A 15,008-nucleotide genomic window follows, 5' to 3' on the forward strand; every position below is an offset into this window, starting at 1 on the left:
TTTTTTGAAAGGACTATAGGATGATTCCAGAGGACCCAGGAAGTGTGCCAGCTATCTCCTGACACAGACGTCAGGCATGCAATATAAAAGCTAAGACATACAATTTGGGGACATGGCTAATGTGGAATTTGTTTTGCTTGATTATGCATATTTGTTACAAAGTTTTTGTTTTGTTTTTTCATGGTGGGTGGAGAGGTTAAAAGAAAAAAAGAGATTTTTGTTCACTGAAAAAAATTAAATTAAAAATCAAAAACACTACAGGAACTGTTCCTACTTACTTGAATTTACTAGGAATTGTGAAGTAAAAATGAAATAGCAAAAAAATGTGGGAGTGAGAAAGAAGACAGGTCAGTTAATAGAATTTACTTACAGCAGCCTTTTGGATAACTTTCTTCTTTCTGGGATATCTTCTGTACCTGCTTTAGTCAAAAGGATAATGTGATTCCTAAAGTGACATATTGCTTTCAGTCCTATGAAAAGCTGCATTCTTAAGGCGCAGATATCCAAACTAATAGGCGGACAAGCCTATAAAAGAAAGAAGAGCTATTAGAAATTGCACACAGTGACCATGTCCCTAAGTCTTCAAAGATTGGTCTGGGCTGTGTTTTAGATAAATATTTGCCCTCCTATTCTATAATATAATCCCAATATATTAAACATTTTATAAATGACTTCTCATCTTCCCAGTTTGCTATATTAAGGTGGAGAAAACTAGCACATGAGAAAGGTGAAAAAAGCCAGCCCATAAGAAGGTGGAGAAAAACAACCTATAAGAAAGGTGGAGAAAAGCAGTCTGTAAGAAAGGTGGAGAAAACCAGCCTAAAAGAAAGGTAGAGAAAAGCAGCTTACAAAAAAAGTGGAGAAAAGCAGCCCTTAAGAAGGCCACCATGGCCAGGGGCAGTCCTCACAGTCTAGCAGCCAGAAGCGATTTTGGTAGATTTTTCAGGGGCATTGCCAGCAATATTCCAGAAAAAAAATGAGCCTCCAAGGGAACAGTTCTAAGGTCATACTTTGGCCCATTTTCCATCTGGAATATCAATACTGTAAGAATTCACTTTAAGATGGTCTCAATAGTACTTGTGACCCCATAAATGGATTCTTCTGTGAGTGGGGAGGAGGGGGAGGCAGGGGAAGAGAAAGAATTCATCAGCAACTCAAACAAAACAACCCAAAACCACAGCTACTTAACTCAAAAAGTTCATGACCAACACTCACATGAACATCTTGCAACATTTTTAAGACCCCACATTTTTATCATGGGATTTGAATGATTTTCTGCAGTGTGGAGGCCTCAGATGCAAGGGCATAAAACATAGTGCTTTTTGTCATAGAACACCAGAGATAACGTCTGTGGTCAAAAACCTTTTACAGTTTGAGTTTGTCTTGTCTCAGTAGAGATGATGTATCCATTTAGTAGAGCCATTACGTCTCCGGATAGAACTGTGGAAATGCTAAGAGATCTCTGAGGCTTCTCAGATGGCAAGAGAATTAATCTTTCAGGTATTTTCATATCATGGTGGATGAACTAAATCACTACTAATGTGCTTTACTTATTTTTCTGCTCTTGGAAATATTGATTTAGTTTTTGCATTAGGCTAATTAACCAATTCCCGTAACAGACCTTAAAAAAAAAAACAACAACAACAATAACAACAAAATCCCCACCAAAAAACTTCAGAGTCTACAGAATAAGAAAAAAGGCTGACTTGGGTTCACCAAATAAATGTGCAAAATAAAAATATTTTGCTTGGAAGCTTTGAATACTTTATACCAATAAAATCACAGAACTAGAATGGGTGCTATCCCTGCCTCTATTCTAAGTCTTTGGCTAGCTCTAAAAGGAATGCACTGTACAAAGAATGGATAATGTCTGTAACAAATAATGTTCTATAGAGCCAAGCCTGGCTGTGACACTAACATTAACATGGCAACTGCATTCACAGACATTTGATTCTAAATTGAAAAATCTCAAATCCTTCCTTTCTCTTTGGTTTTGGAACAATGTTTCAGATGTTACAAGGGTGCTGGCTCATTTTGTTTAACTGTTTTTCTTTGTCAAACAGAAGAGTCTGGGGGAGAGAGGAATTAATGATAAATGGGGAAATGACCATGATAGCATCCATAAAAACATTAAAAAAAAATTTTTTTTTTTAAATCATAGAGGTAGAAAAGTAGACAGAGGGCTGGGCAAGGAAGTACGGAATTCAAATCTTACCTCAGACAACTACTACCCATGGGACCTTAGATCATATTAGATGTTTTGGCCTTAGTTTCCTCATCTGCAAAATGGGAATTTTAACAATACCACCCCGACAATGTTGTTCAAATCAGTTAACGTAAAATATTCTGCCATCTTTAGAGTACTGGATAAGTGCCAGTTATTATTAAAACAAACATTTTTTTCTTGATTGTGAAATTATTCCAACCTTGAAAGTGGTATCCATGTAGGGATCTGCATCCCTTGCAGCTGCTGCACTGCATCGGACTGTGAAACACTGTAAGTTGTTACTGAGGAGAAAGGAGACAAGAAAAGAAGGGGTCTTTTTAAAAATAATTACTATTATTTTATTTTTACATTCTGTTTAAAAAATTTTGAGTAGCACATTCTCTCCCCCAGCCCATCCCCCATCTACTGAAAAGGTAAAAATAAATTATCAATTATACATGTAAAGTCATGCAAAATATATTTCCATATTTGTCATGTTAAAAAAAAAAAACAAGGGTGTGTTTCATTTTTTCATTTCTGTATTCTCAGTGCTAACAATATGCCTTGAACATAGTAGGCGTTTAATAAATGCTTATTGTAGTGCCTCTTGTGTTAACCTTAGGCACTTAATAACACCACAATCAACTTCTAGGACTTCCCTTATGTTTCACTACCCTCCCCCAAATATTCTTGTAATCTATCTTTGCGCTTGTTTCTCCCCCTTTATTGAGATAGCCCTTTTCATCCAAAGTCCATCTCTGCCATGGAACCTCCCTTGAATCCCCATCTAATAATTCTCCCCATCAGAACTCCAGTAAATTCCCTTTCTCTCCTATATAACTTAACACATACAAATACTGTATTATTTGTACATATATGTATGGATGTGTGGGTATGTATAATATATATGCATATATATTATCTATGTAACATATAACATAAGCAAGAACTTATTACAAGGCTTACTCTTAAGAACAAAGGTCTTAGCTCAGCACCTAAAACATAACAAGTTAACATCATCACTTTGTTCAATAAACACTTGGAGTAGTTCTTTGGGTTATGGAACCCAAAAGGCCATTATTAATAGTTATGATTCAGCAATTCTTTTGAAAGTATCCTAATGACTCACAAATGGTTTGATCAAAAAATGAGGGATCAAAACTACTAAAAAATAAAACAAAACAAAAACACATAAAAAAATTTCAAATTTCTGAGATTAAAAGAACCAAATCAAATTCCTGAATGTTATTTAAATGTAAAGATCCTAGGGGAAATTTTTATCTGTAAAGAAGAATCAGTATGATATACATGGAAAGAAGTCCCTTAAACTGGGATTTTTAGAAGGTTCAAGTTCCAGTTAAACTAAAATCTTGCTCTGATACTAAGAGCAAAATTCTGGGGATGTTCCTTTCTGCCTTGGTGTTTTTATCTCTAATTAAACTTCCTATCTGATAAAAATATCTGAACTATTCTCAGTTTGCACTGAATAATGAAAGCAAAAGCATAATAGAGTAACAGAATCGTTGGTGATTAAAATGATAATGGAAAAAAAAAAAACCAAACCTGGGGAAAAAAAGTTTAAACCAATACTATATGGTAGTGAATCAGATTTTCAACAAGTAAGTCAGCTACTTAACACTGTAACATGCTGAGTCCATTAATGAAGGGGCAAAGGGGAAAAAATAAATAAAAATACATATCTACATAATATCTGAATTTTACATTTAATTTAAAGGATCTAACCTCCAAAAGAGGAGGGAAAAAAGGTATAACTAGAAAAGACTAAACTAATGGCTCCCAAAAGTTTGGAATGTGAAGTCCCCTTTATGATACCAAAAATTTGTCAGTTGACAAAATACCTAACAATAAAAAGCTTGTTTTTTAATGAAACTACACTGTGTTAGCCACAGTAGTATCTACAGACATTAAAAACACACACACACACACACACACACACACACACACACACACACACACACACATTACCACAGACATTAAAAGCAAACACACACTAATACCCATATCTGCAAGACATTTTATTCACTCAACATAAGCTATTGTGCTGCATATTTTGTTGGTGGTAAATAAAGCTCAAGATGAAAATGGTTGGTAAGCATATAGATTCAAAAGTGTCTTGCAAAAATTTCATGGTTCCCAGGGGACTCAAGCCTCTAAACTGGGAAAGCATTGGTCTGTAAAAAGACAGCAACAAGCCATTAAATGCAGCCCTGAAAAGATAAATATGAAATACTAATTTAAGACAATACATAATCTATTATGCATTAAGGGAGGCAGCAGGGTATAGGGAATAGAGTTGAGCTCATAGCAAGAAGACTCAGTGCAGGCCCAATATCAGCTCTGTAACTATGGCTAAGTCATTTAGGTTCTTGGCTCTGGAGACAACTTTCTAAGAGTATAAAAAAATGCCAGTCTGCACTGATAAGGAGTTTCCTCACTGGAGAGCTCCCTAAACCCAAGAAATCAGAGCCCTGGAATATATCCCTTCCTGATGTAAATACTCAGTGCAAGACTACAAGGTCATAAAAGGCATCAATCATAAAACACAAATGAAGAGAAAAGAGGAGAGAGCCCAATGTACGATCCATACCTTGTAATGACATGTAGGAACTGGGGGGTAAGAACTGCCTGCTGGGATTTTTCTGGATATTGGTAGACTGACATTAATTCCACTGATTTAACAGCCCTATAGAGATATCCAATATGAGGTAAAGAGAAAAAACAGAAGAGACTTAGCAATTCCTTTTCCTGAGGGGAACTCTTGCCATCAGCAGAAACAGCACCTGCATTAAAAAGAGAAGAAAATAGTATTTTACTGAATATAGTGTCCTTGATACATTCGGAGCATTCTGTTAATAAAGAAGTTGGGAAATACTTCTCACCCATTTCAGCTTCTTCCCTTTCCCCCATCCCTAATTTTCTAACTCCAAACCATTAAAAGAAAGACTTTTAATAAAACATGGCACCCATTTAACTCAACAAACAAGGTACATAAGTGAGGTACTGGTGATATAAAAACAGTATTCATATCAATAATGCAAACAAAAATACACACAATCTGATCAAGAGAGGCAGAAAATGTCAGAAGGATGCTCTTTGGAAAGGGCTGCTCGATGACCTCCTTTAGAGTTGCCAAGAAACTAAACAGGACATAAAATTTATCTGGAGAAACACAAAGCAAAAAATCTCAGGAGAAAGAATGAAAAAAGAAAAATGTCAAAGAGCTCACCAGAACCAAATCTCAAACTCTATTACAAAGTAGTAATCAATGGAATTTGAGGGGATGTCCCTCCATTGGGGAATGGATCAATAAACTATAAAGGAACATTACTGTCCTATAAGAAATGATGAGCAGGATGTCATCAGAAAAAACGTGGAAAGGCCTCCATAAACTCAAGCAAAGTGAAATGTACTGTGTACATAGTAATAGCAAAGTTGTGGGATGATCAGGTGTGAATGACTGCTATTCTCAGTAATACAATAATCCAAGAATACTCTGGGGGACTTATGAAAAATGCTATCCATAACCAGAGAATTAACGGATTGTATCTGAACACAAATTGAAGCACACTTTTTAAAAAAAAAAATTTTTTTTTGAGGGAACTGGGGATTCATGGGGGTTTTTTGGCAACATAAATTTTATGGAAATGTTTTGCACAGCTTCACATGGGCTTTCTCAATGCAGGATTTGAGGAGGAAAGGGGAGAATCTATAACTCAAAATTTAAAACAAAAGGAAATTATTTCACATGTAATTGGGGAAAAATAAAATCATTTTAAAATTTAAAAAAAACAAAGTTGTAATCAATGATTTAGTACTTGTTAAAAAACAAACAAACAAACAAACAAACTAGGGGCAGTTAGATGGCACAGTAGATAAGAGCACCAACCCTGAAGTTGGGAAGACATGAGTTCAACTCTGAACTCAGACATTTAACACATTCTAGCTGTGTGACCCTGGGCAAGTCACTTAACCCCAATTGCCTCAGGGACAAGGGGGGAAAACCCCCAGAAAGCAGTCAATGGATCAGCTTCGGTATACAACACACAGAAAAGAACAAATGTAATAGCCTGGTGTTTTAGAAACTCAAAGTTGCCCACCTAATGGAGTCAAGGTTTGACAAAACTGCTGAGAAAAATTAGAAAGCAGTCTCTTGGAAATAAGGTATAGAACAGCATCTTGTACCAAATACCAAGCAAGATAAGTGTGAAATAAAAGTATGACTTCAGACACCTTTAACTAATTAGAAAAGCAAAGAAGAAATTACCTGTCAGCTCTATGGACAGGGAACAGCTTAGAAATAAGGAATAAAAAGCATCACAGAAGATAAGACACTTTGCTTGTGTCCAATGCAATGTTCTGAGCATCTGGCAGGGCTGACTCTAGGGCTTTGCTGGTGTACCACAGCAAAATGCACCAGAGGAACAGGGCCCCATTTTCCCTCATTACAACATTCACATGGTTCAGCTGTGATTTTTGTCAGACATCTGAGTATACAGAGCACCCCTGAAGATTAAAGTTTGACTATACATTTGGTAAGGTACAAATTCTTTGTTGTTTTTTTAAGACTCATACACAATCATCTCAAAAAAAAAAAAAAGAAAGAAAGAAAGAAAAATGACATTTTAGGCTCTTGGAATGCATCTTCTCTACTCCCTACTCCTAAATCCCAGCCAATTTAGCTAAGAAAATAGAAAAAGGAGATAAGAAATTTGGAACGAAAGAGCTTTATGTCCCCGGCGGTCCCTGGCACACAGCCAATGGAAAATCCCAAGGCCCGGCGTCTGCCCAGTCCAGCGCTCCGCCCCACGACCACCCGTACTTTCAGACTGACCTGTCTGGTAAATAGGCAGCAGCTGGAGTGAATGCAACCTGGTGTCATCAGGGAGGACATAGGAGGACACGTCCGGTGTGAAACGCCTAAGGAGAAAACAGACCCAGCTCGTTGCCCCTCGGTTCCGCTCACACCAGACCTCGCGGGCAGTGAGAGAAGGGCCTTGTACCTGTACAGGATGGAGTGCACCTGGGAAGGGCTGGCTTTCTCCTCCTTTAACCCCACTGACTCCAAGGTAATGGACAGGCCGGACTGTCTGCTCACCTCGCCCAGGAGCTCGGTGGGCTTCTGGCAAATGACAAAATCCTCGCACTCGAGCGGAGGGGCTGGCTGCGTGCGAGCGTCCCCCTTTGTGCCTGCAAAGACAAGCTGTGAAGAGTAAAGTCGGGCGGCGAGCGCCTTCCGAGGAAGGATGGCGGCGGAGCTGATTCCCCAGCAGGAGACCCAGCTGACATTTACCCTCTGAGATCCAAACCGAGCACAAGCATGAAATGCGGGAAGGAAAGTGAGGGTCTCCTGACTCATCACAGGATCCCCCTGGAGGCAGCTAAATGGTGCACCAGCCCTAGAATCAGGAGCATCTGAATTCTAATCCAGCCTCAGAGACTTAACATTTATTAGCTGTGTGCTTAATAAAAATAAAACGTGATACAGTGCTGAACCTGGAGCCAGGAAGAAATGAGTTCAAAACCCACCTCAGAAACTTCCTAGCTGTGTGACCCTAAGCAAGTCACTGAACTGTCTGCCTCAGTTTCCTTAACTGTAAAATGGGAATAACAAATAAATAGCATCAACCTTCTGGGGTTATTGTCAGGATAAAATCAAACTAATTTTTCTAATATGCTTTACAAATCTTCAAGCACTACATAAATATGTGCTGCTCTTATTGATGGCTCTAAAGGGATCATCATTGTATTAGTAAAAAAAATGCTATTCTTGATAATGAATAAAATGCCATTTCAAAGTTATAGCATTTTACATTATTCAAAATACTTCCATATAAATTTATCTTCTTTGTTCCCCACCCCCACTCCACTACAAGAAATTTATGTTACAGGTTAAGCCTTGACAAGGAAATTTTACAAGCAAAAAACCGCAGGCCAAGTTATAGCCATATAGCAGAAAGGTTAGTAGTAGAAAGTCTTAAAATCCCCATCCCATTAAATCCTAAGCACACATTCATTGTCCTTCATGAATAAGAACTCAGGACTTCTTAAGTGTGTAGCCTCTATCCACTTTGTCAATCATAACCTGGCTATGAATTAGTAGGTAAGTCCCACAGAGTTGCATAAGACACTCAAGAAGGTCCATGACCTTTTCTGTTTCTCCAAGGACTCCTTGACTCCAAGAGCAGCGCCTGATCAACTAGGCCACATTAAGAGTATGCAAGTTTTTATTTTATTTTAATTTTTTTTTTTTTGGTTGAGGCAATTGCCCAGGGTCACCCAGCTAGGAAGTGGTTAAGTATCTGAATTCAGATTTGAATTCAGGTCCTCCTGACTCCAGGGCTGGTGCTCTCCTCACTGCACTACCTATGTCCAGATAAACATTTTTAAAATAAAATGCATCAGTCTGATACTACTGACTTTCCCAGCAGGTCAAAGCAAGCCAAATCCCACATTTACCAGCCTCCATGATGGCCAGTCTGGCCGGAGAGTCCTTTGTCGGTGGGGAAGGGTCAACATTGGCTTCATCTTTAGGAGTAAATTCCAGCCACAGGATTAAGACTTCCAGGTCCGAGATTACCGCGATATATTCAGCACAAAATGAAATTTCTATGGGGAGAATACTGTCTATGTGTATGACTAAGGAGCGTTCGAAGTCCAATATGGAGAATCCCTCGTGCACAACCTGCCATTTTAAACTAAACAGCACCAGTTTGTTATTGCAGCCAACGAGAAGATCTCCTGTGATGGGACAAGAGGAGACGCACAGCGGGGGTTCGGACAGAGGGATCTCGATGATGGACATCTGGTCTTTGGAGGCTTCCCTGAAGCAGCCCTCCACACCGTGCCCCACCATGCGGATACACACGCGAGAGTTTTCGGTGGTCTTGCTTCTCCAGTTGACATAGGCCCGAAGGAACGTAGCTTTGTTTTTCTCCTCGATTGTCACTAAGTAGTCTCCTGGAAGAGAAAGGAGGGAAGAGGAGCATCATTAGCACCCAGAATTTGGAAGCACACTGCTGCACAAGATAGAAAGGATCTGGGACCAAACTATCACCAAAGGGTATTGGTTCTACCACCTACCTGTGTGACCTATGGGTCTCAGTAACTTCATTTGCAAAGAATGAATGAGGGACTCTGGGTCCCTTCTAGAATTCAAAATGTTATCCTGGTAGTTTTTTTAGGCAATTGCCTGAGACACAGGTGTTCAGTGATTGCCCAGGCTCACAAAAGCCTATAAAAACCAGAGGTAAGGGATTTGAGCCCAATTTCAAGTTCAGCACACTATTTACTAAACTGAGGCAGTCTTCATTAAACAAGGATGGGACAGCTACTAAATGTAAGATACTAATGTAAAATATGCTTTTTTTCTTCCCAGGAGGCATTTTTACTTCATAAAAATTCATTCAATTATGAAATGTTAAGATTGTAAATAACCTGTCATAAAGGGTGATCATTTTCAATCCTATTTCTTCTGTGTTGCTCTGGCCTTGGATCTATAGATGAAATAAACTATCCACTCCTCTTCTTTCTTCTCCTTCCCTTCCCCTTTGGTTTTCTAGTACTTGTGTGACATATCAAAGGCAAGTGTAAAGTGGAAAACCTGGCAGGAATCAGGGGAAATCTCTATTTCAAAACATCACATCTTCATGAGATATACAGAGAAGAAATGAGAGAAAACTATGTAACTTTAAAAAAAAATCAGAAAAACAAAATCTACTTTAAAACTAAAGAACTACTTTAAATAATAACAAATATTTAAGATAGCTTTTTTTATCCCCCCAAATTTATAGGCCATGGCTGAGGCTTTCAAGCAGCTAATATCCATGAATTACTAGGAAACTGGTAGACTATTCATACGACATATTTCTTCTTAATCCACATTAACTAATGGATATTATTTTCTTTGTATTAACACTAGATGGACCAAGATTTAGGAACATCTCAAAAAACTAAGCTGCATAATTGATGCTGCATTTTTTTATACATAAGATAAAAAAACAGAGATAGAATGAAAAATTTTTAAATTATATTTCTGCATAAGTTGGTACATTTGGCCTTTTATCGTTAATGTAAGAATCATCATCCCCATCATCAAGATAATAACCAGAATTTCTATGGTGCTTTTAATTTATAAAGTTATATATATATAGAACATATGTGTGAATATATATATATGTATAGATACAAATATATGTGTGCACATACACACGCATACTCCTTTTAAAGCAACAGACAAGACGTTCCTGCAAAAGGTAGTGAAAAGAACATGATTTTCATGAATAAGGTATTTCACTTCTTTCAGGGTTGAGGACACAGGTCATCAGCTGGTGAATACCTTGTCTCTTATTGTCACCAGAAAAATGCAGATCAGCAATCATTATCATCCTACATGCTATTGAAAAAATTTCTTCCTGGTCCTCAGGACTTCCTTATTAGCTCACTGCTGGTGACATATTTAGTGAGTCTTAGGGACTTGTTTTTCCTCATATGAAAAATTAAGGGGATGCATTACATGATGCCTAAGGTCCTGCTCAGCTCAAAATCTATAATTCTATCATGATAAGATTTCATCTTTCCTTTTCAGTCTATCATCAAAAAAGTCAAAGCTTTTTAAACTGAGGTTCGTGACCACATGTGAGGTTGTGTAACTGAATATAAAGTTTGCAAAAATTCGGCAACAGTAAAAGGATTCTGAACACAATGACCGAAAATTAATTCAAAATCAAACATGCTAGGAATTTAAGTTGTTTCTGGCAGTGCTTGTCCATGTTGCATTGGGTGACTTGATTTTGCATGCATGAATGCTTCCAGAAAAACACCTGGGCTTAAATTCAAGCTAGAGTCATGCAAAGATTTCTCTTATGAAAAGGAATCAAGAATGAAAAAAGTTTAAGAAGTCTTAAATTAATTAAAGTACTAGGTGAAGTAATGTGGTGAGTTCAAATCTAACCTCAAATTATCAGCTGTGTGGCCCTGGGGAAGTCCCCTAATTGCTCTCTTCCTCAATTTCCTTATCTGCAAAATGAGAATAATAGCACCCACGTGACAGGATTGTTGTCAGGATCAAACCAGATAAGACCGAGTTATCCTTTACAATCCTTAAAGAACTGTATAAATCTTATTATACATCACAGCCTCTTCAGCATTCTGTGGTCCAATTAAACTGGCCTCTTTGCTGGCCCTTGCACACAGCAGAACTGTATATTAAAGGAGAAGAGAAAAAGAAGGTACCTGAGGCTATCTCAATGAATGTGAATCACCTGGATGAGTGACTTCCTAAAGGCCTAACTGTTGAGTCACTCCTGGTGATCTTAAAATACCTTGGAGGACCACAATGATTCCCAGAACTGTTAAGAGCAAACACTGTTTTGATTTTTTTAAAAAGGAAGAGGATGGATTCCTTCACCTATGAAGTAATGAAGTTGACTTCTCTATTCCTGGCAAAATTCTAAATACAATATCGAAGGCATGTTTTGTACATAGAAGGGGAAAGACTAATCATAAAAGTCAGCATTACTTCCTTGTGATCAAGTTAGGCAAAACGCAATTCCTTTCTTAAGCCACAATAACTAATGGATAACTAATGGAGAGTAATTTTTAGGTGGACAGATTAGAGGAATACTCTAGAATATACTCAGGTTTCAGCAAATTATTTGGTAAAATTCCTAATGCTCTACTTGTAGACAAGAGAGACAGATTATATGGTGGTACAATTTGGTTCGATACTAAACTGATGGACATTTTTTCAAGGCTTAATATCAACTTAAAGACAGATCTCTAATGGAAAGATCCAGTGGATTTTGTGCCATTTAATAGATGTCATGCTTATCAAATGTAGATGACACTGATACACCAGACTTTAGAAAGAAACTGGGGTGGACAACCTTTAAAAATGGAAATTAATAGGAATAAATGTAAAGTCCCATATAGGTGTGACTATGTCATAGTTTATGTAAAACTTTTTATTTTAAAAAACTGGGAGTTTCAATGGACAAGTTAAAGGTTACCTCCAAGACTGGAATGATTTCAATAATCATCCTCATCCCTAAATTTCCTGCCAACTGATATACAAAATGACTTTGCTAGTAAGTCTTTTATTCTAGTTATTAGTAAAGTAAGATATTCAAAATTAAAATGATTACAATGCCTTTGGTTGACAAAATTACTCTTTGTGAAGTATAATCAATCAATCCACAAAAATAAATAAAGAGATAACACCTTTCCCATTTTGATTGAAGGTGGTTGTACAGGAGAGAGAAAAAAAGGAAAACTGAAAAAATGGGGAGATCCTGTATTTCAAGGGAGGGATATGTAAAGAAAGGTTTTCATTCAAGATCTACTATGAACAAAGGAAGAGCAAAATATATGTAAATGCCAATGGCATCATATCTTTTCCCTGTACTGATTGAAGGAAAGTGAAAGTAGAAGAGGTAAGAGGTTAAAAAGAAGGCACACCCTGCATGTTATCAGAAAAATATCTTCAAAACAAATGAAGTCAACCAACCGTACACCATGTAACCTATTTTTTGTTTTTATTTTTTAAAACACAAATGACTTGAGGAAGGAATTTAGTTCTCATTCATCAAATTACTTCTACTCATTTTTCCCTACTCTGAAAAAGAAAATAAATGATTTCTTAGTTTCCCCATATATGTATGTATGTATGTATAAGTGTGTCTATGAAATATATGTTCTATAAGTCTATGTAAAGAGAGGCAGCCTGATATAGTGCAGAGGGAGCTGGCCTCCAAACCACAGAGACTTCAGTTGAAAAGGCCTACCTCTTAACATATACCCACTGTGTCACCCAGGGTAAGCCACAACCTCTGACTGATTGGGCAACTTTCTGAAGACAGCAGTTGCCGAGAAAGTGCTGACCTGATTTGGTCATTTCCTCATCTGGTAGATTTCCTATGCCAATGACATAATGAATTCAACACCCTTGGCAGTCTGATGATGCAAAAAATAAAAGACAAAGAAACCAATCATATTAAAATTACCATCTAAATTTGTGAAGTTCCTGAACTTTATATCTCCCTGGGGAGGGAGGGTCCACCAAGCCCATGCTAAAAATCTCAGTAAATCTAGGGTGTCCTCCAGGGCTAAGTCCAAGAGGGCCATAAAGGATGACCTATGATGACTGGAGAAAAGGTCTGACTCCTGCTTAACTCCTCCCTATTATTTTGGCTCTACAGTTACTTTCAAAGAAGGGATAAATAGTATAAATTTAAAATCACCAACATATCACCTCTGCGTTCAGATGCCTAATTGGGGAGAGGCGGCATGAAGTATAAGAAATTGGTATTTATGGTTTTGGCTCCAGACAATAAAAAGGGAGAGGAGAAAAAAGGAAAAAGTGCCACACAAAGGAGGTGATTAAATACAAAGTCATCTCACCTATTCAGTAAGCACCAATTTTATAATAAATAGTTAGGGCCTTAGAGATGAGTTGGTCTGTCATGGTCATTTGCAGCAGAGGTCACTGGGGTCCAGAGATGCAGTAACTTAAGAGTCCAGGTGGTTAAAGACCCATCGATCTGAGCTCTTTCCCTCACTCTTTCACGTTATGCCACATATTCCTACTCTCTGCAGCATTTCTGTCAATTAAACAATATTTTAAGGAAGCCTTCTAGGTTAAAGGCAGACAGCCCACAGTAGATTTTGGTTATAAAAAGAATAATCTTTTTGGCCATGTGCATAAATGACTTCCCAATTTAACTGGTTACTGATTTCCGTCTCTTTTCTTAAACACCTAAGTGTAGGTCAGGCACGGACAAAAGCAAAGGATGACATTCAGGGAGCTTACAACGGGGATGGGGTCACTGGTGAGCACACACACACAAAACCCTGGCAGGTGACGTTCAGGAGTCGGGCGAGGGGCCAGGAGCCCATAACAGAATGGGGGTGAGGCCGAACGTGGGAAAAGAAAATGCAGAATCCCCAGGTCTGCCCGGCAGCAGCCCCGCTTTAATTGCTTTTTGCAGGGCGGATCCAGCCCCGACCGGTCAGTATCGGGGGTCTGGAAAGCCCCAGGAAGGGCTCGCCGGTTTCCTGCTTTGCCGACGAAGGGGGTGGGGCCGCACGGGTCTCGAGCTCTCCCGCCAGCTTCCCCCGCTCCTCCCCCCGTCCCCAGCTTAGGGGGCGTCGGATGCGCAGGCACGCAGTCCCCCTCGGACCCCCCGGGGAGCATGCAGGTGCGGCTGCAGGGCCGAGGCGGGCCACAGGGCTCCCCCACTTACCTGTCTCGCTGTAGCTCAGGTGCAGCACCTGGCCCAGCGTGGAGAAGCTACAGCGCGGCCGCGCCGGCTCGGGCTCCCGCGGCTCCACGCAGAACGCTTCCACCTTGCAGCCCGCCGCCACGAAGAGCGCGTCCTGCCCCCCGCAGCACACGCGCTCGGGCTCCTGCTGGCAGCGCACCACCTGCTGCGAGCCGAACGGATGCAGGTTGTATAGGCGCACCATGGCTGCGGGGCCGCAGCCCCCCGCCGAGCCGCCGCGGGGAGGGCCAGCCGGGGAGGAGCGCCTACTTCCGCGAGCGCCGCCGGCCGCGTCACGTGGGCCGGGGGCAGAGCACACCCCCTTCTTTAAAGAGACCGCGGCAGTCGCGCGGGACTGCCTGCTGTGGGCGGGTCTGCCCCGGGGATTGTACTGAAGTCCTCAGTGCTGCCCAGCCTTGTGTGCACATTTGTGCATCCCTTAGCTTGTGCTCTGTCCATTGTCCCACCCAGCCCCTGCATGCATTCTCTGCACATGGATATGCGTATCTTGTGCTCTATCCATT

General features: G+C 39.6%; 1 protein-coding gene across 1 annotated transcript in view; it reads right to left on the reverse strand.

Annotated features, from left to right (window-relative positions):
- The window catches only part of HPS3 (HPS3 biogenesis of lysosomal organelles complex 2 subunit 1), a 40,633-nt gene extending 25,913 nt beyond the window's left edge, over positions 1 to 14,720 (reverse strand). Inside the window, 7 exon segments of the mRNA XM_051983302.1 lie at positions 371 to 525; positions 2,427 to 2,508; positions 4,815 to 5,007; positions 7,059 to 7,144; positions 7,228 to 7,414; positions 8,684 to 9,184; positions 14,467 to 14,720. Of these exon segments, the coding sequence (XP_051839262.1) occupies positions 371 to 525; positions 2,427 to 2,508; positions 4,815 to 5,007; positions 7,059 to 7,144; positions 7,228 to 7,414; positions 8,684 to 9,184; positions 14,467 to 14,689 (1,427 nt within the window). The 5' untranslated portion in view covers positions 14,690 to 14,720.
- Between the last annotated feature and the right edge of the window lie 288 nt (positions 14,721 to 15,008).

The sequence above is a fragment of the Antechinus flavipes genome, chromosome 3, assembly GCF_016432865.1.
Source record: "Antechinus flavipes isolate AdamAnt ecotype Samford, QLD, Australia chromosome 3, AdamAnt_v2, whole genome shotgun sequence".
In the NCBI taxonomy this organism is placed as follows: Eukaryota; Metazoa; Chordata; class Mammalia; order Dasyuromorphia; family Dasyuridae; genus Antechinus; species Antechinus flavipes.